General features: G+C 42.5%; 1 protein-coding gene across 1 annotated transcript in view; it reads left to right on the forward strand.

The window, feature by feature from the left end:
- Positions 1-8,162: 8,162 nt before the first annotated feature.
- Positions 8,163-27,084, forward strand: part of LOC109874509 (potassium/sodium hyperpolarization-activated cyclic nucleotide-gated channel 4-like) — a 101,942-nt gene continuing 83,020 nt past the window's right edge. Inside the window, exon 1 of the mRNA XM_031815710.1 lies at positions 8,163-8,770. Coding sequence (XP_031671570.1) covers positions 8,163-8,770 — 608 coding nt within the window. The remainder of the gene's footprint in view (positions 8,771-27,084) is intronic.

The following is a 27,084-nucleotide window of genomic DNA, read 5'->3' on the forward strand; positions in this document are numbered from 1 at the left end:
ATCAATGACCACTATCCACTTTTGTCAGAGAGCACTTTGTGTCCTGACATGAATTAGCATGTTGGCTCAGCAAGATAGCTGTAGCCACTTTCCATCCAGCACTCGATGTGGCATAGTGCAGCTATGGCCATTGTGTTTCTACAGCCATTCCCGCTGGGTCTCTCAGCTGCACACAGAGTCTGGCAGTGAACCTTGAGGAGACACACACTAAACTACACACTAACACAGGCACTATTCTATGTACAGCTACAACCTAGCAGGTGTTCAGTATTTGTTCTCGTTCCTTGCATTTTCAAGGACTTGTAATCAAGTCCTTTGAATGTCCAAATTGGGGTCACTTTTCAACATTGTTGCAAAAAAACATACAATTGTATCCATAGCTAGGCTATCAGTTTATAATCCTAGTAAAATATATCTAAGCTTAGACTAGCCTGAGTTAGAAGGCATATTTGTTAATAAAAAATAAGTGTACAAAGTGTACAAAACATTAACACCTTCCTAATATTGATTTGCACCCCCTTTTGCCTTCAGAACAGCCCCAATTCTTTGGGGCATGGACTCTACAAGGTATTGAAAGCATTCCACAGGGATGCTGGCCTATGTTGATGCCAATGCTTCCCACAGTTGTGTCAAATTGGCTGGTTATCCTTTGGGTGGTGGACTAATCTTGATACACATGGGAAACTATTGAGTGTGAAAAACCCAGCAGCATTGCAGTTCTTGACACTCAAACTGGTGCACCTGGCATCTACTACCATACCCTGTTCAAAGACACTGTAATCTTTTGTCGTGCCCATTCACCCTCTGAATGGCCCACATACATAATCAATGTCTCAAGGCTTAAAAATCCTTATTTAACCTGTCTCTTCCCCTTTATCTACACTGATTAAAGTGGATTTAACAAGTGGCATCAGTAAGTGTTTATAGCTTTCAACTGGATTCACATATGTCATGGAAAGTGCAGGTGTTCCTAATGTTTTGTACAGTCAGTGTAATTTAGGCCAACAATGAGTGCAGGTTGGACAACAACAGCTATTATATGTCTATTGAGTGTACATTTGGCAGTAACTTGGTATATAATAATCAATTATTGAATATATTGGGGGATATTTTATTTTAATTTTATCATATTTGGATACATTGTTACTTGGCCTAGAGATGTGCATGCATGAAATGTGTCAGTCCAGATAAAATACAGTAAAAACTAGATCCAGATCCATCCAGGAATGACTTGACTTTAGGACATCAAAGGGCATATAAAGTCTAGTAGCTAGACCTCAACTCACTTACCAGAAGATCGTGACCTTGGGACACCAACATATGACCGGATTCCACAATGGTGAGCACCAATTCACCCGCGCTTTCACTGGGCTCAAACATCTAGAGAAGTTTCAAGACACATTTTTCAACATCACATCTGAGGCAAAATCCATAATGTAAAGTGTAGACCTATAACTCTTTGATTTGCTAATATAGTAAACTCGCCTATATTTGTAAACTATGTTTGGTTAGCCTAGCTAGCAAGTGGCATTAGGTACCTAACTTTGGCTAGCGTTATCTCATATAAAGACAGACGTTGTTGGACAAAATTCACGACTAGACAACTTCATGTCACCTTCCATGGATTACCGTCGTCTTCTTTGGTCCCAGGCAAAAAACGTTAAAAAAAAAGTTTCAACCTCCATATAGATTTATGTAACGTTACAGTTGTCATTTGTAAAAAAAAAAAATATTTAAGAATATAAGATATATATTTATAAGAAGAGCTAACGCTAGCTAGTTAGCCACGTTTGTTTTGCTTGATGAGCGCGGGAATATCAGAAAGTCATGAGTCACGTATATTGTGTTTCTGTGTGCTGGCTGGAGATGCTAGAAGTGCGTTTTTTGTGTGTCTGCCCAGCACATTAGTTGCACCTACTCAACTCTAACCTAATCCCCAAACTCAATTGCTAAAAAAATTTGATTTACTGAGTGATGTGTTGGTGGTGCTAGATTAGAATAGAGACCACATTTAAGTGCGCAAGGTATTCATAGCTCACATACAGCGTAAAGTCTTGAATAAAGTGTTTACATGCACCTTTGATATCACGCTCACGAGTATCCTTATATTCATGAATAAACAGAATATTCCTCATTTAAATGTATATGGAATAGTAACTGATATATATGAACACTGTCTGTTAGCAAATAACCTCTCGCAAATATAATATTAACTCTGCAGAATTATGCATTTCTTGCAGTAAAATGATACAACAAATGGTCATTTTGTCTCAGGAACAGACGTGGAGAAATATTATGTATTTCTTTCAATCTTTCTTGAGAAAATGTGAATGAGCATGTCATGTAATGTGTAATGTGTTATGCAAGCAGTATTTCACCAGTGGTGGTTGCTGATGTTTAAGAGGGAGGATGATACTTTTTTTAATGAGCATGGCCTTATTTCTATTACAGCATATTGGATGACTAAAATTCATATTCCATTCACCCAGCTCAATGTAACATCGATAGGTTTAGGCTACTACATGATCCTCAAATTTTCCCAATACCCATCATGAGGTTGCTAAAACCTAGCCTATAAAAGTTTGCAACGTAGGTGCACAGGTCGAGAGAAAAATGTGAGTAATCGAGGTGACAGTGACCGCCTTGCACACTCTTGCCTGCATCTAGCTGATATAGGCTGTAATCATTAGTCCACCAGTTGGAAACGAGAGTTTCTATTGGACAAATTCAGGTATGTTTATCCCTGTTTCGTTCTGTTTGCTTCTGTTTAAGAAAGTTTTTCAATAGAATCGGGAGAATGAATACCCCCTTGATCAAGTGCAAACACAGTTCACTTTCATAGCAGCCACATACAAACAGCATGAACATTTTGATCGTTGTATAATTCCTTCTCACATCTACATGCTCTCCTCCTCCCACTTTTTTCGCTTGTAGATTTCAGTGCACAACACATCAGCTGTCTGTGACCAGGTGAAAAAATATTTCCAAATCTTCATATCATAACTGCTGACCGCTACACACATCCTACATTTTTGTCACCATATTAGCTAACAACGTTAGTAATGTCATAGTCAATATAGCTACTAGAACTAACGCATTCATAAATCCGCTACAATCATGGAGTACAGTGAACAGTCAGCAAGCAGTTACACCCAGTAGAAATCATTTAATAAAACCAAAAGCTTATCTTTACTTGGAAGAGTTCCAGTGTTGGATAGCCATAGCCAGCTAGCTAACATAGCATCCCTCTGTTTGGTGCCTGGTGTTTTAGTAGGCTAAACTAGCTAGCTAAATGACAGTGAAAGTTTTTTTAAATACAAAAATTAATTTGTTCAAAACTGTTCAACTATTGTCTTTCTCTCTTTGAGTCAACTACTCACCACGCACTAGCTAGCTTATGCTTTTAGTACTAGATTCATTCTCTGATCCTTTGATTGGGTGGACAACATTGCAGTTCATGCTGCAACAACTCTGATAAGTTGGAGGACGTCCTCCAGAAGTTGTCATAATTGCTGTGTAAGTCTATGGAGGGGGGTGAGAACCATGAGCATCCTTGGTTTTGTATTGAAGTCAATGTACCTAGAGGAGGACGGAAACTGGTGGTGCTAACCTACAGAATGCTGTTGAGGCTACCGTAGACCTTCATTGCAAAACAGTTTGTTTTAATCAATTATTTGGTGATGTGAATATATTTTGTATAGGCCTAGTTTTATCTAAAAAGGGTAACTTTTTAAATGTTTCACTATTTTATTTTTATGAAATTCACTGAGGATGGTCCTCCCCTTCCTCTAAGGAGCCTCTACTGATTTTCAACCTCGTAAAATATGCACCAAAGATGAACTGAAGTCTTATCAGAAACTTGTTTCATTGTTTTCTCAGCTTTTCATTTCTTTAAAACCGGTCAAACTGATGACATTTGGACATTTTGCACAGGACCAATCTTTCCACTTTTTTCGAGTTATTGCATTTTCTTCCCGGTCCCTAAACAAAGCAGACAACTTTACCATTGTTACCTAGATTTCTAATGCATTCATTCTATCACTGTAAGACATTATTCTGCTGAGCACCACTTTATTTAGTCTTTTGGGGCAAAAAGTTATGACAGAAGAGAAGCTGCATGTATCTTAACTATAGTTGACATAGAAATGGCCTACCAAATGTCCAACAAAAGGTCTGAAATTATAATATGGCCTACCAAATGTTGGATATTATTAGCAGAAACATGTCTAAATTAGGGGTGAAAGTAGCCAGTAGGCTATAAGGTCCAGAACAGAGTAACAGCAAAATAAATAAATACATACATTTTTCATAAGAGAAAATCAAGTCTGAAATTTCAAGGTGGAAATGACAAACTTCATAAGCCTTTTTAAACCTCGAATGCACTATAAGTTTTACATTTCCTGCATTGCATCATTAGGCTGCATCATTAGGCTATAGGCTAACAAACAGTATAATGGACCTGCACTGAAACATATGTTGCATTTTTAGGTTTATCTATTATTTTTACTGCATCAGGGATAGCATACACAGATGATTCCGCTTGCAGTCTTCTTCAGTGTGTCGGTAAAAAAAAAAACATTCAAAACAGCATTTGTAGGGAACAACCGATGAGCAGCAGGTACTTCTAATCAGGGTTGCAAAACATCTGCCAATCAGGGATGTGGCTTTTCTGATCTACCTGTATACCACAAAGAAATCCAGAATTATTGGGTATGGGAGTGGGCACAAAGGGCATTTGAGGGCATCTTGAGTTAACCATTCATGAATCAATTGGCTTAGGTGTCTGCTCACTTGGATACATTATATTAATTCATGAGATGGCTTACCACAGCCTATATCCTTTTTGAACATAATTTTATTGATTTTATTTGCATAATTTAATTTAATTTGCATTATGTAGGCATTGTTAAGGTTGAGCAAAATATACAAAAAATAAATTTCTATAACTCTTTAACAATGTTTATTTCATATACTGTACATTTTGGTTTGTGAAAGTTATCTTGATAAATCACCAGTATGGCATTAAATTAGTGTAGCAGTATCCCCTACCAGCTGATCATTCTACCACAGCTGCTGTCTGCATATCCTACAACCTGATGAACAAAAGCATGAAGAATGGCATAGTAGCCTAAGTATCACCTTTGGATACGCATAGCCCAGGCTGCAAAAAAACAATCCCGAGGGGACATAACTTAAAAGGACCTGATAGCTATTGAAGAAATGGGGAGCGCTTTGCTTATTTGCAGTTCTCGCTTCTACAGACTGGTCTCATAGACTAGACATATTAGTATGATATGTTACATTTGGCATGGTTACATAAGATAGAAGGTTAAATGAAAGGAGTGGGGTTGGTATAACGTGAACGGTGTGTTTGAATCCCATTATGGAAACTTTAGCATTTTGGCTAATTAGCAACTTTGCAACGACTCACTACTTTTGAACTACTTTGCAACTGCTTAGCATGTTAGCTAACCAGTGCTTGACTTGGACTGAAATAGATGTTGCGCCGGTGTTTTGCCGAAAAGCTCCCCCCTGCCAGTCCCCCCCCCCCCCCCCCTTAGCGTGAACGCGCACGCACTCAATTCTATATTGCTGCGACTTGTTTGCTAGTTGAGATTACTGATCACGTTAGGCTGTGTTTCATTTTATGTCGGTTTGATCTTGGGGGAGACACTAGTAATGTCTGTAATTTTCAGTTTGGCTATTTGTTTCAATTGTATTAGTCTATAAATAAATCTCTTTGCCAAAATTCGTCATCTCTCCCATGTCTTATTCGACTAGTAGTTGTTCTGAAATGTTTATTGCTTGCCTACATTTTAATACCCTCCTGTATGTTTAATATAACACACATACATTCATTATTACCTTCGTTGCCTATCCTGACGTGTAGTGTGTTCTATAGAAAGTATTTGACTCTGATGTGTGCCACAGAAAGTATTTGACTCTAGCCACATGATTAAGGAAATTAGAAGGGGTGGGGGGTTCGGTAAGGCCATTTTCTTGCCTGACGAAATGTCGCCCCCCCCCCCTTCTATCTATTTATACTCTGGGCAAAAAAGGAAGTTATAAGGAAACGAGTGCATATACATAATCTCAGTAAACTGTTATATTGATAGAAAAAAATATTACAAAAATAAATACATGTATAATAATATAATAAACAAAACTATGACTGAATGTGCCTCCATGAAGAATCCCCTCCCCAATAGGTCCCTTCGCCCTCAATAGGACACCCCAGAACCTGCAACATCCCCATCAACCTCCCCCACCCCTCAACCACAAAACACAATAATGATAATAATAGAAAAAAGTACATATACATATTCATAGGACACTCAACTTATCTATTTTCCTACATCAGATATGCAGGTTACATTTCCACCTGGATGACAGCACATAATCAGCAAGACGGAGATGCTCTTCATCCGAGGGAATGCCTGCCCATCTTCAGATGTTAGATAACCCGAGATGATCTCGTCATTTACATTCCAGCCCTTGTCAGCTCCAGATTGGACTCCTTCAACTCACACCCTGCTGGAATCCCTGCATTCTCAGATTCGACCCCCTTTCTAATTTCCTTAATTTTGTGGCTAGAGTCAAATACTTTCTGTGGCACACATCAGAGTCAAATACTTTCTATAGAAAGTACGTCAGGATAGGCAACCGAAGGTAATAATGAATGTATGTGTGTTATATTAAACATACAGGAGGGTATTAAAATGTAGGCAAGCAATAAACATTTCAGAACAACTACTAGTCGAATAAGACATGGGAGAGATGACGAATTTTGGCAAAGAGATTTATTTTTAGACTAATACAATTGAAACAAATAGCCAAACCGAAAACTGCAGACATTACTTGTGCCTCCCCCGCGATCAAACCAACATATAAAATCAAATGAAACGCAGCCTAACGTGATCAGAAATCTCAACTAGCAAGCAAGTCGCAGCAATGAAGAACTGAGTGCGTGCGCGTTCACGCGAAGGGGAGGGGGGGATTCTGGCAGGAGGGAGCTTTTCAGCACAACACCTGTACTGTATATATTTAGGTGCAAGAGCTCCACAATACTTTTGAGCTAATATTCTAGAAAATGAACATGAGCTCAAGCAGTAGAACATTTAAGGTGCCGGTAGCTCCAGTGAGCTACTGCCCAAGTCAAGGACTGTAGCTAACCCTTCCCCTAACCTTAACCCTTTTAGCTAACCCTAACATTAACTGCTAACCTTAACCCCTAATGCTAGCTAGCTTTAGACACCTAGCTAACATTAGCCAAAACAAATTGGAATTCGTAACATATACCTTTTGTAAATTCGTAACATATTATACGATATCGTAACATATCATAGTAATTTCTAACACATCATACAAAATGGATGATGGACATCACAAATTAATACATACCATGCGAAAGGTAACATATCATACTAAGTGGAGTGTCTCGGATTTATGTCGACTACAGAGTAACAAGAAATGCTCTGAGACCACGTTGGCTCCTATGGTAACACATCAGCTTCATGAATATTCATGTTACCAGAATGCTTGGGATAGATGTCAGCGGGTCCTTGGATGCTGCTGCTGATGTAGCCTATGGTGCGTGATTGCATTGCATTGTTTATTATTGAGAGGCAGCTGACACAAATCTGGAGGAAAAGAGCATCCCTCCTCACGCTGTTCATGACCTCCTCGTCTCCTCTCTGTCAGTCGGTCATGCTAAAGTGGCTTCTTCCAGCACCCCCCCCCCCCCCCCCCCCCCCGCCCAGCCCCACTTGGTCCGCACACGGTTGGAGCGTACGTGCCTACCAGGAGTGTTATGGTGAAGCGGACTGTCAAAGCAGCGAGAGAAGGCATATCTAAACTGCCAGGTAATGATCGAGATAGCCTCTTCCTGTATTTGCACCAGAAGAGCCAAAGCCGCCCGTGTCATGTGTATCAGTGTAATGCTTTCAGGGTTTGAGATTAGCTCCAGACTGGTCGCTCTCACTCACAGATAGGGAGCTGTGTGGTTCGTGGCAATACTTCTCAACAGTAACCATCCTATTCTGGACATCTATTGCATTTGAATTTGTTCGTTCCTTTTCAATGTCATAATGGACAGGTTGCACTCCTCCATGCGTAAAAGGCTCTACAGTTTGCCACAGCATATTGGACAGAAAGCTTCTATTATGGGCGAAGGAGAAGACGGCGACAAGGACACCCGGAGGAAGAGTATTAGGATGAAACCCTTGCCGTCACCAACCTCCAGAGGAAGCTTCAAAGGCATCGGGGAGACCAGAAGTGGGGACACAGTGATCATGGAGACGGACATTGGGAGACCAACGAAGACCAGTTTAAACGGAGATTGTCGGAGATTTCGTGGCAGTCTCTCCTCCATCACCAGTCGGCATGTGCACGACTCAGACTCGGCGGAGGAGAGGCACCTCATCACAGAGGGGGACGTCACCCCGAGCGAGGAGAGCCCTCCCGGAGCTATTGGCGGTGCGGCGGACCAAGGTGCGCAAGGCGCCAGCGGTGGTGGTGCTGGTGGTGCCCAACATGCTTCTCTTGACCAGGAATCAGGGTTCATAAAGTTGGATGGCATTGATCAAATTTCCCCGGACGACGAGAGATTGTACCAGGCAGGATTCATACACAGGCAGTTTGGGGCAATGCTGCAACCGGGGGTCAACAAGTTCTCCCTGAGGATGTTTGGGAGCGAAAAGGCAGTGGAACGGGAACAGGAGCGGGTTAAATCCGCCGGATTTTGGATAATTCATCCTTACAGTGATTTCAGGTAACTAACTCCATTGCGCTCTGGCTAGACGTCAGAGCGCCATGCGCTGATGAAGTGTGGGCAGGATGCGTCCATACACACTCACCTAGCCTACAAGGCAAATGAAATGGGTACTTTCTCTTCAACTAATAATTTCACTAGCTCACTATCAGGCACAATGGCAAATGCATTAGTGATAGGGTATTTAGTGATGGCATCAGAAAATGCAGTCATCTCGGATATAAAAGGATACATTTGGTTTAGGCCTAATTCGGTGCGTAAATGTGTGTGGAATCATTTGTTTAATGAATTGAAAACGAATCAAAAATCATTTACACGTCGGAGGATTACATAATCTGATGATATTTACTCTTCATTTTAATTGTATTTATTAGACATCAGCTATAATATAGCTATAACTTATTCAACATTGGAAATACAATTATAAAGTAAAATAAATCTAATATAGGCTAATATATCCGTGGTGTCAGAATAATGTGTGCAGGAACAGGCCGAACATCACACACATAGATGGTTCTCAAAGGTGTCTGTTCAGTTTCTTCTAGGATAAATCACCTTTTAAAACATAATTAATCGAAGTGCACCAATGTTCCATGTTCTCTCTTTTTCATTAAATCCAAATTATACTCAGGGAATTGATTTATCACTAATCAATGTACAGCAACTCTATTGGCTTGATGAGAGGTGATGTGCTAATGACTGAATAATTAGCCCCCCGCCACCATGCACGCACACACACACACACACACACACACACACACACACACACACACACACACACACACACACACACACACACACACACACACACACACACACACACTACTTGTATTTAAGGTTTCAGGTATCATGTGTTCAACATTATCATAACCAGTTCTACCTATAAATTACCAGTATCATTCTTCAAGTTTTCATATAAGAGGTATAAATGGAAGTGCAGCCTCATTCTCTTGTTATTCATTAAGTATTGCCCTTGACTGTGACATTGGCTATACAGTACAGTGCATGCATCTGATGCATGGCTTCAAAGGTAAAGCACAGGATTGCTCAGCATTATGGACATTGTCCATTATTGATGCTATACCTCAAGGGCCTACTGGCCATATGTCCAAAAACATACAGTGAATTCTGAAGAATATCCAGAGAACGGGTGAAACATTGTGGTGAAACATGGCTACAGAGAGTATGATGTACAGCACAAACCAATATGACTGTAGCCTGCATTTATAAAGCCTTTTCACACATTTTCAAAATAAGCAGTGATCTTTATAATCCCAATAATGTAATTAAGTTAATAACAACCTCTTACACAGGTTTAATTTATTCAGTGGATTGTAATCATTCAGCTCATGCATATAATATAGGATGGATTAGGAGGGAATATTGTATTAAGGAATAATGTTTTTACGCCAAAAGTTGAATACAGTATTGCAGCAACCAGATACAAAGTTTGATATTGCAATTGTAATATTTGTTATGCATAATTCAAATAGTAAATATATATTGTACAATATCATACCATACTATATTAAACTATACTACAATTGAACACAATTTTATCTGATCCCATGAAACAAATTATAGTAATATACATCAATGCTTATTGTTCTTTCATGTAGGAGTTCAACCAAATTATGTCAAATACATAAACATTTTTGAGAGGTGATCACCCTAGTCGTCATGCTTTCCAGTATTCTGATACATTCAAAAAATATTTTGGTCATTGATACATTTAGTGTCTGGCTGCCATACTGGGGATCTGTATCAGCGTTTCAAGGACAGTGAAATGGCACATGAAAACCTTTTACACTGTTGGCCTCTGGCCTCATGCTTACCTTGTTGTTTTGAGGTGAAACTGAATTGTCAACTGGACATACAAAATCTCTAATCATACGGTTAAAATAAAAGCCTCCAACTATTGACATTACATGCTGGCTAATGCCTGTATTGTTACCAGAAGAACTAACTGCTAACTCTAAGTGCAAAAATGTATCATAGTGTTGTGAAAGACAATAGCAGAAGCCTAATTGCCCAACAGATCTTTCTCTGTCCTTGACATTGGATCTGATCCAGCCAGTTTTTCTTTGGTTCATCTACTGTACACTAATATACGGATATACAGTAATGCCACGTCCAACCCCATCACCTGTCACACAAGCAGAAGGTGTGTCATAACAGTAGTGCTTCAAGAACAAGACCAGGTTTGTCTCACTTGTGAGAGACAAGTGTCCGTGACGAGTGTGTACAGGCAGTCTAGGCTGGTGGCCAGAGGGGGAGAGAAGGAGCAGGCAGGCAGCAGTGTCAGGCAGGCAGACACAGCCCAGTGCTGTGGATAGAGAGAGAAGGCTCAGGGAAAGGAAGACACTCCATGGAAAACAGACTGATTTATCTGCTTGTTTCCCCATTGGTCTTGTGAATCTACACAGACATTCTGCTGCCTTTACATCACAGGATGGTGCACAATTCTCAGATGCCTGGATTACTCAGCTCAGGCTGCCAAGAAAAGAAAAGGGATGCCATTTGCTTTGCCTTTGCAAAAAGTGTATGTGTGTGTGTGTGTGTTTATGCACTGTGCAAGTGACAGTATATACATTAGTAGTAGACATGCATATCTGAGTAAGTTACCCAGACTATTTTCATTGCTCCCCCTTTTACACTTCTGCTACTCTCTGTTATTATCTATGCATAGTCACTTTAATAACTCTACCTACAGTACATGTACATAGTACCTCAATTATCTCAACTAACCGGTGCCCCCGCACATTGACTCTGTACCGGTACCCCCTGTGTGTAGCCTCGCTATTGTGATTTTACTGCTGATTATTTGTTACTTTTATTTCTTATTCTTGATTTTTTGTGTGTATTTTTTATTTTTGTAATTTTTTAAACTGCATTATTGGTTAGGGCTTGGAAGTAAGCATTTCACTGTAAGGTCTAAACCTGTTGTATTTGGCGCATGTGACAAATACAATTGGATTTGTTTTGAAGTTGGGAGTACAATCATATGATTTATTGTACCACCATATTTGTTTGTTTCATCCAGGGGTATATTCCAACAGTGTTGACTAACCTTCATAGTACACAGTATTCAGTAAAAGGAACACTGGTTTCCTTTTGTCTTATTGTCAGTATTCTGATTATGTTTATGCATTTCATACCAAGGTTATAGGATGATTTCTTTCTCCGTGTGGAGTATTGGTATTCAGCGAGGGCTAGATCACAGATGCTGCAATCAGTTATCTGACTGTTACCCCTCTCTCCCACCACAAGGGCCATCGTCTCCTTTCCCAATGTGACCCCTCCCACCTGTACCACTACAGTTAGCACCTCCTACACTAAAGTCACTCCTCTGTCCCCCACACCTGCAATTGCCTCCCACTCTTGCTATAATTACCTACACCCCCTACTCCCCTCTTTCCCCTTCTAAAGAAGTGAGATGAGAGTTATTCTATAGACAGGAGTCTGCCAGTTCTATTATACCCCCTCCCTCTGTAGTTACAGTCTCTGACTCCCCCTGCCATCCAACACATCCTAATGTCCAGTGGCCATGCCTGCCAAGTGGCATGAGAATCAGGTCAATCACTTGCCCTGCTCAGTGTGTGTGGGAGGGTATTACTGTATATCGGCATAATTATATTTGAAACATTTCGGCTAGCTGACAGCAGTTTACACGCTATAAAATCAGTTGACTGTGATTATATGGGACGTTCCTCTCACTTGTGCAGTCCTGACTCATTGTTAAATGGTCTGCTATCGTTATAATTTAGTCATCCAGTTCATGCCTTTACCCTTAACATAGGTCACAATGAACATTCTGTGCTTCAGCCTGCTTAAGTGTCCCCATTGAAGTACAATACTCTGCTAATGAGTAGTCTTGAACACCCGACGCTAGGCAACAGTAACTAGGGTCTGGTTTCAATGATGGAAACTTTTGGCATAGAGGTACTGTCACTGCCTACGTTGCTACTTTATCAGCTTAAATAAACTACAAAATAGTTGCTAGCAAGATGGAGATCACAGAGGCTATTTTTAATGAGTGCGTTTCCCAAGAGGCTCGTTTGCACTAGTTTTAGTTAAGGTAGTTGATGCAAAGGTTTTGACGTTCTGGCATGTCTGCCTCGTAATTTGTTGGGAGTGTCCTCAGATTTTGTCTCTTCCCTTATCGAAGTAGACAGTGACGTAGTTCCTCTATGCCAAAAGAGTCCATCATTGAAGCCAGATCCTAGTCACTGTGTTGCCTAGGGTCGGGTTTTTGGTACTAGCTAATGAGTGCAGCTGTCTAAATGTATATGAGATGAGCAAACTAACTTGTTTTTTTGCAGTGTGTCATCCCACTAAGCATCCTTAGCTGTAGCCTGTAATCTTGCTCCCTCCACTAACAGGTTGTATTGTCACATATAGACTTGTGTGAGAGATTGGATTAATTCTTGTTTGCACAGTACAGTAGGTTGTGTAAGATGTTTCCTGTTTCTTCTAGTTGTAATTATGAAGGAATGGGAACAGGTTGAATGCTTGAGGAGAAGACAAATAAGGTTATGTCAGACCATGGGGGGAAGCTGAGTAAGAAAGGGCCCACCCCCCAGTCCATGCAGTCAACAGTAGATGTGTCTCTGTTGAGATTTTGTATGAATTCACATTCAAATCTTTATATTATCCAGCCAGGCTTTTGGTCAGATGAGACTAAAGGTAGCCTTTTTATTTGTAGAGCCTTTCAAACCTACTTGGTAATGTGATGTTAAAGGTGCAATGTGCAGAAATCTTTCTGCTATTTCCTGGTTGCTAAGATTCTAATAGTTAGCCTGATTTCAGTTTATGTGACAAAACAAGCGGACATTGTGTAGAGAATCATTGTTTCTGTCTAAACAGCTGTGAAATATATTTTCCATAACCAGAAATATTGTATTTTCAGCTGTTTGAAGCTGGTGTACAAAACTGAAAGTAAAACATGTAAAAACAAAACTTCAGAACTGGAAGCATAGAAAATAGCACACATAGAACAGATCTACTGTTTCCTAGACTTGCTTTCAATGAGAATTACATATCTATAACTCACATTTCTATGTGAAATTGGTCGGGTCGCCCAAAAAGTTGCATATTGCAGCTTTAAAGGAGGGGGGTTATGATAATGAGTAAGTGTTTGTTTCTGTGTTGTTGCCATGGAATAAACACAAAATACTAGTGCCCCTGACAGGCGTATTGACTACAATCAGAGACAGAAATAACACATGACTGAAATTAAAGTATAGAAGGAGATGAAGGAGGATCTTGTAATGGGCATGGTTGGAGAAGTCAAAACTCTGTGATTGAGTTTCAATTTCCCTGGCTGCACCAAAGCCTTTGCTATTTAATATTGTCATAATAAGCACAAATTAAAGTGTCACTGGGAGTCACATACAGTCATGACTACAGAAATTCAGCAATATTTTCTCTTGTCAACTATTGTATAACGTTGAGAGGGAGGGGAGGAGCACAGCACATCTTCTGAGGGGAAAAGACGGCTTAAAAATGGCATCGTAATCCAATCTAAAGGCTCATTTCCAGAGCCCAAGCTGTACAGCCTCATTTCTGCTCATTGCTGAATATGCATCTTCTTCCTTCCTGCGGGGAAGTGATGTAGCCAGCCAGCCAACCAGCCTGCAGCATAGGTGATTGATTAGTAATTTTGTATGGGGTGAATCAGTGAGAGATTTGGCAAGGTAAATGACGGATGATGTGGCAGCAAAACGTTGTTCTGTCACGACTTCCACCGAAGTCGGTTCCTCTCCTTGTTCAGGCGGCGTTCGGCGGTCGATGTCACCGGCCTTCTAGCCATCGCCGCTCCATTTTTAATTGTTACATTTGTTTTGTCTTGTTCCCCGCACACCTGGTTTACATTCCATAATCACATTATATATATATATTCCTCTGTTCCCCCCCATGTCCTTGTGTGGAATTGTTTTATGTGACGTGCTATGGCGCGTGTTCATTTCACGAAGTATGTTTATTTGGTAAACTCCAGCTTTTGTGACTGTTTTCGCGCTTTTCACCTTTGCCATTTTTGCTGGAGGTTTTGATGCAGTTGCGTCCGTCTGCTGTTTGCTCCTGCCTAAATAAAGTGTGCGCCTGTTCACAACTTTCTGCTCTCCTGCACCTGACTTCGCTACCAGTACGCACACCCGTGACATGTTCTCTAATCTTCAAGTACCTTTTAATAACCTTGTAATTCAGCAGCACCCTTAACAATACATCATCAGTAGTAGTTTACTGTTTAATACTGCCATATCCCCATGGAGTTGGAAAAAGACAAGACTTTTAACATGAAAGCTTATTTTGGTTTTAAAGACTCTATTAAGCTTTAAAACAGTGCTGCCAACCCAATCAGAAGAGGAGGTTAACCTGGCCTGCTGTGTCTGTCAATCAGTCGATTCCCTCCCTCTGCTTAACCTTCCACCTAAGCCTCAGCCTAACCCTCTGCCAGGAGATTCCCTGTTCAAACCTTCAAAACCCACTTCTCACCAGGCTTTTTATTCATCCTGCATAACCATCGCCATCTCCCCAAAGAGATTTCACCCGGCAGTAAGGCCTCTAAAAAGAAATCTAGTTCCTCCTCTTCCTGTTACCTTTCCAGAGGAATACATTAAAGAGAAGTAGAGCAGATTTAGAAGACAGAATGCACATTACTGTAGGTTGAATGCATTTCAAGGGCCAAGAAACACCTTTATATCCAAATGTGCATTAGCAGAAATACTTCCTTCTGAATGCATTTGGTAACACCCATTAGTTCAGCTTGCTTTAACTTCCCATGACAGGGTTATTATCCTGTTTCTAAAATACATCTCTGTTTGGAAATCTATTGTAGCGATCAGCCTGTAAAACTGGGATAAGAGTTGTGCTGGTCATTATGAAACTAAAGGGGAACGCTTGCTTCTGAATCAAAACTGTTGCTCTGGAAATACAAATGTTTCAGCAGCTCAAAAGTAAATATATGAAATGTCTCTTGTATTCCAGCCTGGACAAGTTTTCTGTGTGTATAAAGGCTTCCGTTTGTATCCCCTTTTGGTTCATCAAAACAATAATGGCATCCCAATTCAATATGAGGTCTTATAACTGACTCTACCATTTCTATTTCAGTACATAAATGAAGATTGCACATTGAATGAAAGCAGAACTGTTTGTATGGTGACTGGTCATATTGATCTTGTGACAGTGCTTTGTAAATGTGTCTGTTGGAAGCACAACAAACAGCTTGTCATACAGAAATACATCTTTGCCAGTTCAATCATTGATTGTTTCATAGGTAGAGAAAACTATAGGCTATATCAATGTACGGCAGACTGTTTCTAATACACTATAGTGACAGGGTACTAAAACCTCTTGGAAAAATTGCATTTTGAATGACAAATGACACAGGTGTAATACATGGCTGCAATGCTTTAGTACTATTCCTCCTGCTTGCTGACACGCTCGCACACATACACGCTCGCACACACACACACGCTCACACACACACACACACACACACGCTCGCACTCACACACACACACACACACACACGCTCACACACACACGCTCGCACACACACGCTCGCACACACACGCTCGCACACACACACACACACACACACACACACACACACACACACACACACACACACACACACACACACACACACACACACACACACACACTTTATCTCTCACTCTCTCTCTCTTCACTTGCTCTTAGGTCAGGTAGAAAGGGAGGGGGTGGGATCAGCTGACAGTGTTGTCTACGTTCAGCCAGGTTGATTACAGTTGATTTGAGGGTGCGTTTTCATATTGATTTGTTTGGGTCTTGCGGGACCTCTAGCTTGTCATTGGGGGATTTATAGAAAATGAGCTGGGAGGAAATAATCCAGGCTCTCCACCCTGCATGGTAGCCTCATGCAGCCATAGGCTCGGACTGGCTGCTCAAACCCTATTGTTGGGTGTTGGGAGTGAGTGTCGCTCCCAGGCCCCGGCCCCCAGCCAGCCCTCATGGAGCATGTCTCTCCTCTGCACGGCACACCACAGTACAGTGCTAATAACCTATGGAGTAGGGGATGCCATAGTGGGGAAACGGTTGCGGCGGGTGGAGTCATTGCACCCTTTTTTCATTTAGTGAAGGTAAAGCACAGGATTAGCGTGAGCTCTGGGTTTGGCCGAGCCTGAGAGTGGGGTAATCAGAAGAGGCTGCCGCCGTGTCCATCCACCAATATTAGGAGCACACATCACATCACAGGAGATTATTACAACACAATTTATTTAATGGAGCGAGGATGGGATAGAGAGGCTGAGGGTGGACCGTGCCATGGGGGAGGGCTGCCTGTCAACGTGGCACGGCGGCGGAGTGATTGAAATGTACCGTATGACCTCAGTACACTTGTGGGAGCGTGACACGCAAAGCAAACACGCCTCATTTGAGAATATATGTATATTTATGTATATCAATGTATTTTTTTTCCTATTATGTCATTTAATTAGAAAGTAACCATGGTGATGGTAATCTGCTAGGGTGAGATTATATTGATTGATATACATTTTCTAAATGGGAAAAGTCTGGCTCTGCCTTTCCCCTGTAACAATGGATGTTATCCTTCATCCTCCAAGTATTTTCTTCTGTATTTTTGTCACCTGGCAAATGCGTGTTGGTTTGTTGTGTGTCCTTCCCGTTGTCCTGTCCTCTGCAACATCAATTTATAATCTCACCAGGTGGATTCACAACCCCAGACAGCCCAGATCCATTCACGAGTTTTTCTTCTTTTAACACTTTTCACTATCAAATGTGTTTTTCTTGCCGCTAGACGTCTGTGATTATTGTTCCACGGACCAGTGGTAAATATGTCAGTTTCAGTTATCTCAACGTTTCAGGGGCAGTGTTGTGTGATGTGAAAAAGTTATTTTTCTCTCTATTCATCACCCTACAGTGAAGGAGAAAGTCTCAAGCCGTGTGTGTGTGTGTGTGTGTGTGTGTGTGTGTGTGTGTGTGTGTGTGTGTGTGTGTGTGTGTGTGTGTGTGTGTGTGTGTGTGTGTGTGTGTGTGTGTGTGTGTGTGTGTGTGTGTGTGTGTATGCACATGCACGCGCGCGCTGTTGGTGTACCATCTAGGTGACCTAGAGCTCTGCAGACCTATCTATCCCCAGGCCATTTGGATAAAAGACCTGTGATAGGGGAATATAGAATGAACCAGCATTCCCACATGAGATAAGTGGAGGAAAAGGGAGAGTCTAGATTTTCTGACTAAAATCTATGTGGATTACAGTCTGATATCATTGTGGTGATGTTTTTTAATCTGGGGACATGATGGCAGCCATGTGAAATTAACAGAAAACTTTGATTTGAAAGCTTGATTTGTAATCATCATTGCTGCAGGTGCCAGTAACACATTACTGAACACATTACTGTGTGTATCAGTGACGTGAGGTGAGGTCGGTGGCTGGTGAGGCACTAGCTATTATCAAAGCCAGATTTACTCACAAATATACCTTGCTGAAGCCCAAGTTCACCATACAATAGATAGCTCCAACAACCAGAGTGACATAGGCTATTAACCGAAATTGACAAAAATATTCCCCAGTAGGCATAAATACCAAAGTAGCCAAGATACACAAGCGATAGCCTCCGATGGCCGTATATTTCATATCATCCGACACTGCTCAACTCAGCCCCACCATTTCATAGACCAACGTAGCCAATCACAATTACAAACGACAGGTGGCATTAAAATACCAGTATATGGACACAATTCCACCAATGCACCGCACATGCAAACATGCACACACACACACATTATTAAGAGAAATATTATTATGCACACATATAATGAACAATATTGCTAATGGTCTAATGCAGCCGTTTGTATCTCATTATCAAATCATATCTGGGTAACAATTACGTACCTTTCTGTGATTGTTTTTCAAAGAAAATGGTCAAAAAGAAACAAAAATATATAGTTTTTAAATAATAATAGCTTCTTAGCAAAAAGCTATTTCTCAAGAAATAATTTTGCTAGTACTGCCTGGGAGTGGTCTGAGAGAGGGGCCTAATTGGATGAGCCTAATAGGAGGGATGTGTAACCTGAACTAGCTGGCAGAGAGAAGGGCAAACTCGCTTTGTTAGTGGTCTATGAACTTATATCGCCTGGGCCTTCCCGAGTGGAGCAGCGGTCTAAGGCACTGCATCCCAGTGCTAGAGACGTCACTACAAATCCGGGTTTCATCCCGGGACGTGTCGCAGCCGTCCGCGACAGGGAGACCCATGAGGAGGTGCACAATTGGCCCAGTTTCATCCATGTTAGGGGAGGGTTTGGCCGGCTGGGATGTCCTTGTCCTCTCGCGCTCTATTGACTCCTTGTGGCGGCTGTCTTCCGGGTTAATCGAGCAATGTGTCAAGAAGCAGTGCGGCTTGACGGGGTCATGTTTCGGAGGATGCATGGCTCTCGACCATTGCCTCTCCCGAGTCAGTAAGGGAGTTGTAGCGATGTGACAAGAATGTAACTACCAATTGGATATCACGAAAAAGGGCTAAAAAAGTATACCTTCTTTTTAGACAATCAAAAAAAAAAAGCCAAACAAGCTGAAATTTCAGGCGTTCTTTTCAAACAGCTCTTACACTAAAAGTGCATTATCATAATCTTCACAATTTCACAGTATTATTCCAACCTCATAACGTGGAAATAAACTGTATATAAAACATAGAAAAATCTAGTTTCTGACTGCACTGCCCCTTTAAAGGTACAAAGGAAATGTCCATATCAACAATCGAAATTACTGAAATATGTCTAGTCAAAATGAAATTATAGCTTGATAAATCAATTGTCGACATGGAAAACAAAGCAATGGGCACACTCTAAACAGGCTGACCAGCAAATACACTCTAAACAGGCTGACCAGCAAATACACTCTGAACAGGCTGACCAGCAAATACACTCTGAACAGGCTGACCAGCAAATACACTCTAAACAGGCTGACCAGCAAATACACTCTAAACAGGCTGACCAGCAAATACACTCTAAACAGGCTGACCAGCAAATACACTCTAAACAGGCTGACCAGCAAATACACTCTAAACAGGCTGACCAGCAAATACACTCTAAACAGGCTGACCAGCAAATACACTCTAAACAGGCTGACCAGCAAATACACTCTAAACAGGCTGACCAGCAAATACACTCTAAACAGGCTGACCAGCAAATACACTCTAAACAGGCTGACCAGCAAATACACTCTGAACAGGCTGACCAGCAAATACACTCTAAACAGGCTGACCAGCAAATACACTCTGAACAGGCTGACCAGCAAATACACTCTGAACAGGCTGACCAGCAAATACACTCTGAACAGGCTGACCAGCAAATACACTCTGAACAGGCTGACCAGAAAATAAACTCTGAACAGGCTGACCAGAAAATACACTCTAAACAGGCTGACCAGCAAATACACTCTAAACAGGCTGACCAGCAAATACACTCTAAACAGGCTGACCAGCAAATACACTCTAAACAGGCTGACCAGCAAATACACTCTAAACAGGCTGACCAGCAAATACACTCTGAACAGGCTGACCAGAAAATACACTCTGAACAGGCTGACCAGCAAATACACTCTAAACAGGCTGACCAGCAAATACACTCTAAACAGGCTGACCAGCAAATACACTCTGAACAGGCTGACCAGCAAATACACTCTGAACAGGCTGACCAGCAAATACACTCTAAACAGGCTGACCAGCAAACACACTCTAAACAGGCTGACCAGCAAATACACTCTAAACAGGCTGACCAGCAAATGCAAACAATGACAGATATGAAGCAACGGATAAATCAACATAATGCATTCTAATAAATAGCATAAATCGAAGGTATTACTTACATTATCAAGGTGAACAAAGTTAACTCAACCAAACAATGCGGTCAAATCTCCAAATAAAATGGCAGGCGGTGTCGTAACTGCAGTTACAGAAAAAAAAAACGACTCAGAAAAAGAGGGAAACGAGGCGGTCTTCTGGTCAGGCTCCGGAGACGGGCACACCGTGCACCACTCCCTAGCATTCTTCTTGCCAATGTCCAGTCTCTTGACAACAAGGTTGATGAAATCCGAGCAAGTGTAGCATTCCAGAGGGACATCAGAGACTGTAACGTTCTCTGCTTCACGGAAACTCTATCCGAAGCGGTGCAGCCAGCGGGTTTCTCCACGCATCGCGCCGACAGAAACAAACATCTCTCTGGTAAGAAGAGGGGCGGGGGCGTATGCCTTATGACTAACGTGACATGGTGTGATGAAAGAAACATACAGGAACTCAAATCCTTCTGTTCACCTGATTTAGAATTCCTCACAATCAAATGTAGACCGCATTATCTACCAAGAGAATTCTCTTCGATTATAATCACAGCCGTATATATCCCCCCCCAAGCAGACACATCGGTGGCTCTGAACGAACTTTATTTAACTCTCTGCAAACTGGAAACGATTTATCCGGAGGCTGCATTCATTGTAGCTGGGGATTTTAACAAGGCTAATCTGAAAACAAGACTCCCTAAATTTTATCAGCATATCGATTGCGCAACCAGGGGTGGAAAGACCCTGGATCATTGTTACTCTAACTTCCGCGATGCATATAAGGCCCTGCCCCGCCCCCCTTTCGGTAAAGCTGACCACGACTCCATTTTGTTGATCCCTGCCTACAGACAGAAACTAAAACAAGAAGCTCCCATGCTGAGGTCTGTCCAACACTGGTCTGACCAAGCTGACTCTACACTCCAAGACTGCTTCCATCACGTGGACTGGGAGATGTTTGGTATTGCCTCAGACAACAACATTGACGAATACGCTGATTCGGTGTGCGAGTTCATTAGAACGTGCGTTGAAGATGTCGTTCCCATAGCAACGCTTAAAACATTCCCTAACCAGAAACCGTGGATTGATGGCAGCATTCGTGTGAAACTGAAGGCGCGAACCACTGCTTTTAATCACAGCAAGGTGTCTGGTAACATGACTGAATACAAACAGTGCAGCTATTCCCTCCGCAAGGCTATCAAACAAGCTAAGCGCCAGTACAGAGACAAAGTAGAATCTCAATTCAACGGCTCAGACACAAGAGGCATGTGGCAGGGTCTACAGTCAATCACGGACTACAGGAAGAAACCCAGCCCAGTCACGGACCAGGATGTCTTGCTCCCAGGCAGACTAAATAACTTTTTTGCCCGCTTTGAGGACAATACAGTGCCACTGACACGGCCTGCAACGAAAACATGCGGTCTCTCCTTCACTGCAGCCGAAGTGAGTAAGACATTTAAACGTGTTAACCCTCGCAAGGCTGCAGGCCCAGACGGCATCCCCAGCCGCGCCCTCAGAGCATGCGCAGACCAGCTGGCCGGTGTGTTTACGGACATATTCAATCAATCCCTATACCAGTCTGCTGTTCCCACATGCTTCAAGAGGGCCACCATTGTTCCTGTTCCCAAGAAAGCTAAGGTAACTGAGCTAAACGACTACCGCCCCGTAGCACTCACATCCGTCATCATGAAGTGCTTTGAGAGACTAGTCAAGGACCATATCACCTCCACCCTACCTGACACCCTAGACCCACTCCAATTTGCTTACCGCCCAAATAGGTCCACAGACGATGCAATCTCAACCACACTGCACACTGCCCTAACCCATCTGGACAGGAGGAATACCTATGTGAGAATGCTGTTCATCGACTACAGCTCGGCATTCAACACCATAGTACCCTCCAAGCTCGTTATCAAGCTCGAGACCCTGGGTCTCGACCCCGCCCTGTGCAACTGGGTACTGGACTTCCTGACGGGTCGCCCCCAGGTGGTGAGGGTAGGCAACAACATCTCCTCCCCGCTGATCCTCAACACTGGGGCCCCACAAGGGTGCGTTCTGAGCCCTCTCCTGTACTCCCTGTTCACCCACGACTGCGTGGCCACGCACGCCTCCAACTCAATCATCAAGTTTGCGGACGACACAACAGTGGTAGGCTTGATTACCAACAACGACGAGACGGCCTACAGGGAGGAGGTGAGGGCCCTCAGAGTGTGGTGTCAGGAAAATAACCTCACACTCAACGTCAACAAAACTAAGGAGATGATTGTGGACTTCAGGAAACAGCAGAGGGAACACCCCCCCATCCACATCGATGGAACAGTAGTGGAGAGGGTAGCAAGTTTTAAGTTCCTCGGCATACACATCACAGACAAACTGAATTGGTCCACTCACACAGACAGCATCGTGAGGAAGGCGCAGCAGCGCCTCTTCAACCTCAGGAGGCTGAAGAAATTCGGCTTGTCACCAAAAGCACTCACAAACTTCTACAGATGCACAATCGAGAGCATCCTGGCGGGCTGTATCACCGCCTGGTATGGCAACTGCACCGCCCTCAACCGTAAGGCTCTCCAGAGGGTAGTGAGGTCTGCACAACGCATCACCGGGGGCAAACTACCTGCCCTCCAGGACACCTACACCACCCGATGCTACAGGAAGGCCATAAAGATCATCAAGGACATCAACCACCCGAGCCACTGCCTGTTCACCCCGCTGTCATCCAGAAGGCGAGGTCAGTACAGGTGCATCAAAGCTGGGACCGAGAGACTGAAAAACAGCTTCTATCTCAAGGCCATCAGACTGTTAAACAGCCACCACTAACATTGAGTGGCTACTGCCAACACACTGTCAACGACACTGACTCTACTCCAGCCACTTTAATAATGGGAATTGATGGGAAATGATGTAAATATATCACTAGCCACTTTAAACAATGCTACCTTATATAATGTTACTTACCCTACATTATTCATCTCATATGCATACGTAGATACTGTACTCTATATCATCGACTGCATCCTTATGTAATACATGTATCACTAGCCACTTTAACTATGCCACCTTGTTTACATACTCATCTCATATGTATATACTGTACTCGATACCATCTACTGTATCTTGCCTACGCCTTGGGGGTGACCAGTGATATATACCTGCTGGAGCGCGTGCTACGGGTGGGTGCTGCTATGGTAACCAGTGAGCTGAGATAAGGCGTAGATGACCTGGAGCCAGTGGGTTTGGCGACAAGTATGAAGCGAGGGCCAGCCAACGAGATCATACAGGTCGCAGTGATGGGTAGTATATGGGGCTTTGGTGACAAAACGGATGGCACTGTGATAGACTGCATCCAATTTGTTGAGTAGAGTGTTGGAGGCTATTTTGTAAATGACATCGCCGAAGTCGAGGATCGGTAGGATGGTCAGTTTTACGAGGGTATGTTTGGCAGCATGAGTGAAGGATGCTTTGTTGCGAAATAGGAAGCCGACTAGATTTAATTTTGGATTGGAGATGTTTAATGTGAGTCTGGAAGGAGAGTTTACAGTCTAACCAGACACCTAGGTATTTGTAGTTGTCTACATATTCTAAGTCAGAACCATCCAGAGTAGTGATGGACGGGCGGGCGGGCAGGTGCGGGCAGTGATCTGTTGAAGAGCATGCATTTAGTTTTACTTGCATTTAAGAGCAGTTGGAGGCCATGGAAGGAGAATTGTATGGCATTGAAGCTCACCTGGAGGTTAGTTAACACAGTGTCCAACGAAGGGCCAGAGGTATACAGAATGGTGTCGTCTGCGTAGAGATGGATCAAAGAATCACCAGCAGCGAGAGCGACATCATTGATGTATACAGAGAAGAGAGTCGGCACGAGAATTGAACCCTGTGGCACCCCCATAGAGACTGCCAGAGGTTCGGACAACAGGCCCTCTGATTTGACATACTGAACTCTATCGGAGAGGTAGCTGGTGAACCAAGCAAGGCAATCATTTGAGAACCAAGGCTGTTGAGTCTGCCAATAAGAATGTTGTGATTGACAGAGTCGAAAGCCTTAGCCAGGTCGATGAATACGGCTGCACAGTAATGTCTCTTATCGATGGCGGTATGATATCGTTTAGGACCTTGAGCGTGGCTGAGGTGCACCCATGACCAGCTCTGAAACCAGGGGATACGTTTGGATTTTAGCAATAAGTTAGATGAACTCGTCAGATGAACTCGTGGATGCCATTTTTATGTCTCTGTGTCCAGTGTGAAGGAAGTTTGAGGTAGTTTTGCGAGCCAAAGCTAAGTAGCCTAAGTGCAATGACTGGAAGTTTATTGGTATCTGCTAGCATGCCAATATCCCAAAGTATCCTTTTAAGTTTAGTCATTCATTTTGAGTGGTTAAGGGTTAAGGTTTGGGAAAGGCTTAAAACTAAAAAACTAAAAACGAGTGCCAAGCACTGAGATTGTACACATGACCCTCAGAGCCGGAATCTGCAGCTTAAACGGCCAACCACCATCCCCATCCAAAACGCCCTAGCAAGCCGCAAGCCTATTAGAAGGTAATAGGCGCTCACGTTGCCCCTAGTGGACGGTATAGCTTCCACATTTCAACAGGTCCAAACGTAATCTGGTACCTACAGAATCGGCACGTCCTGGAGTATCCCATAACAATCAGCTGGTACAATGATGAAAATGAGCTTCAAAAGAAAGTATTTTATAAGGTAGCTGAGGCTATGGCCAGGATTAAGGTGGTTAACTGTGGTGCTCAATGGACAGCACCTATGTCTAGCTATCTATAATTCTTACCGTTTGTAGACAGGCAAGTAGACGGTTTGTGGGCACACTTAGTTTCACATGCACTGGTTACGTTTTACAAGTTGGAAAAGGCTAATTAACAATTATTCTCATGTTCATTCAACAGTAGCCTAACCCGCAAATTGGAAACGAAAATGCATTAGGTGTACCTTTAATTGTAAATTAAGTCTCTTCATCTGTCCATACGTCACTGACTGCTTAAATCAAACCATTCTGTATTCTTCTGTTTGATGTAGGCCTACCAAAAAACACAGTGGAACTCTTCAAGTGTCTGGGCTCATCATTACCCCGAAAGCATGTTGCTTTCATAAGGCCCTTCTTTTCCTTTAGGCTACCTTCCCACTGGGCACAAATGTCAATTCAATGTCTATTCACATTGATTCAACGTAATTTCATTGTAATGGCGTGGAAACAACATTCAACCAATGAGTGCCTAATGAGTGCCCAGTGGGTTAGCATTGTGCAAGGTCACATGTTGTTTTTGCTGCTCATTTAACACCAGATCGATCCGTGTGTTCCCCAAAGTTTTTATGGTGATCTGGTGTTGTGCAATGCCGATTTTTCGTGTTTGATGAGGGCATCAGGTTGTTGATGTCACAGTAGCAGCCTTTTGTTGTCCACGGTTTGTGTTTGTATTTGTATTTTATTAGGGATCCCCATTACCTGCTGCCAAGGCAGCAGCTGCTCTTTCTGGGTTCCAAACACACCAAGACACCTACATTACACATGAAACAAAAGATTAAACAGTACATCATATAACATTGCAACACCACTACATATCCACAACGCAAAATGCACAATACAACCATACAACAACACCACCATATACATATGTGTTGAGCGTGTGTGCTTGCGCCCGTATGCGTATGCGTGTCTGTACCTGTGTGTGTGTGTGTGTCTCTTCACAGTCCACGCTGTTCCCTAAGGTGTATTTTTATCTATTTTTAAAAATCTGAGTCTACTGCTTGCATCAGTTACCTGTAGTCATGGCTTTATGTAGTACTGTGTGCCTCCCATAGTCTGTTCTGGACTTGGGGACTGGTGGCATGTCTTGTGGGGTATGCATGGGTCTCCGAGCTGTGTGCTCATAGTTTAAACAGACAGCTCGGTGCATTCAGCTTGTCAACACTTCTTACAAAAACAAGTAGTGATGAAGTCAGTCTCTCCTCCACTTTGAGCCATGAGTGATTGACATATCATTCATGTTAGCTCTCTGTGTTCATTTAAGGACCCGCCGTGCTGCCCTATTCTGAGCCACTTGTAAAGTCTCTTGTGACCACACGACTGAATAGATGTCCAGGTGCGACAAAACTAGGGCCTGTAGGGCCTGCCTTGTTGATAGTGTTGATAAGAAGGCAGAGCATGGACAGACTTCTCCCCATCTTAGCTACTGTTGTATCAACATGTTTTTACGATTTCAGTTTAAAATCCAGGGTTACGCTAAGCAGTTTTGTCACCTCAACTTTCTCAATTTACACATTATTCATACAATATTTAGTTGAGGTTTAAGGTTTAGTGAATGATTTGTCTAAAATACAATGCTTTAGTTATAAATATTTAGGACAATCTTATTCCTTGCCATCCATTCTGAAACTAACTGCAGCTCTTTGTTAAATGTTGCAGTCATTTCAGTCGCTGTAGTAGCTTACGTGTATAGGGTTGAGTCACACTGGCTTTACTCAAAGCCAGTGGCATG

This window comes from Oncorhynchus kisutch, linkage group LG3 (genome assembly GCF_002021735.2).
Source record: "Oncorhynchus kisutch isolate 150728-3 linkage group LG3, Okis_V2, whole genome shotgun sequence".
Taxonomy (NCBI): Eukaryota; Metazoa; Chordata; class Actinopteri; order Salmoniformes; family Salmonidae; genus Oncorhynchus; species Oncorhynchus kisutch.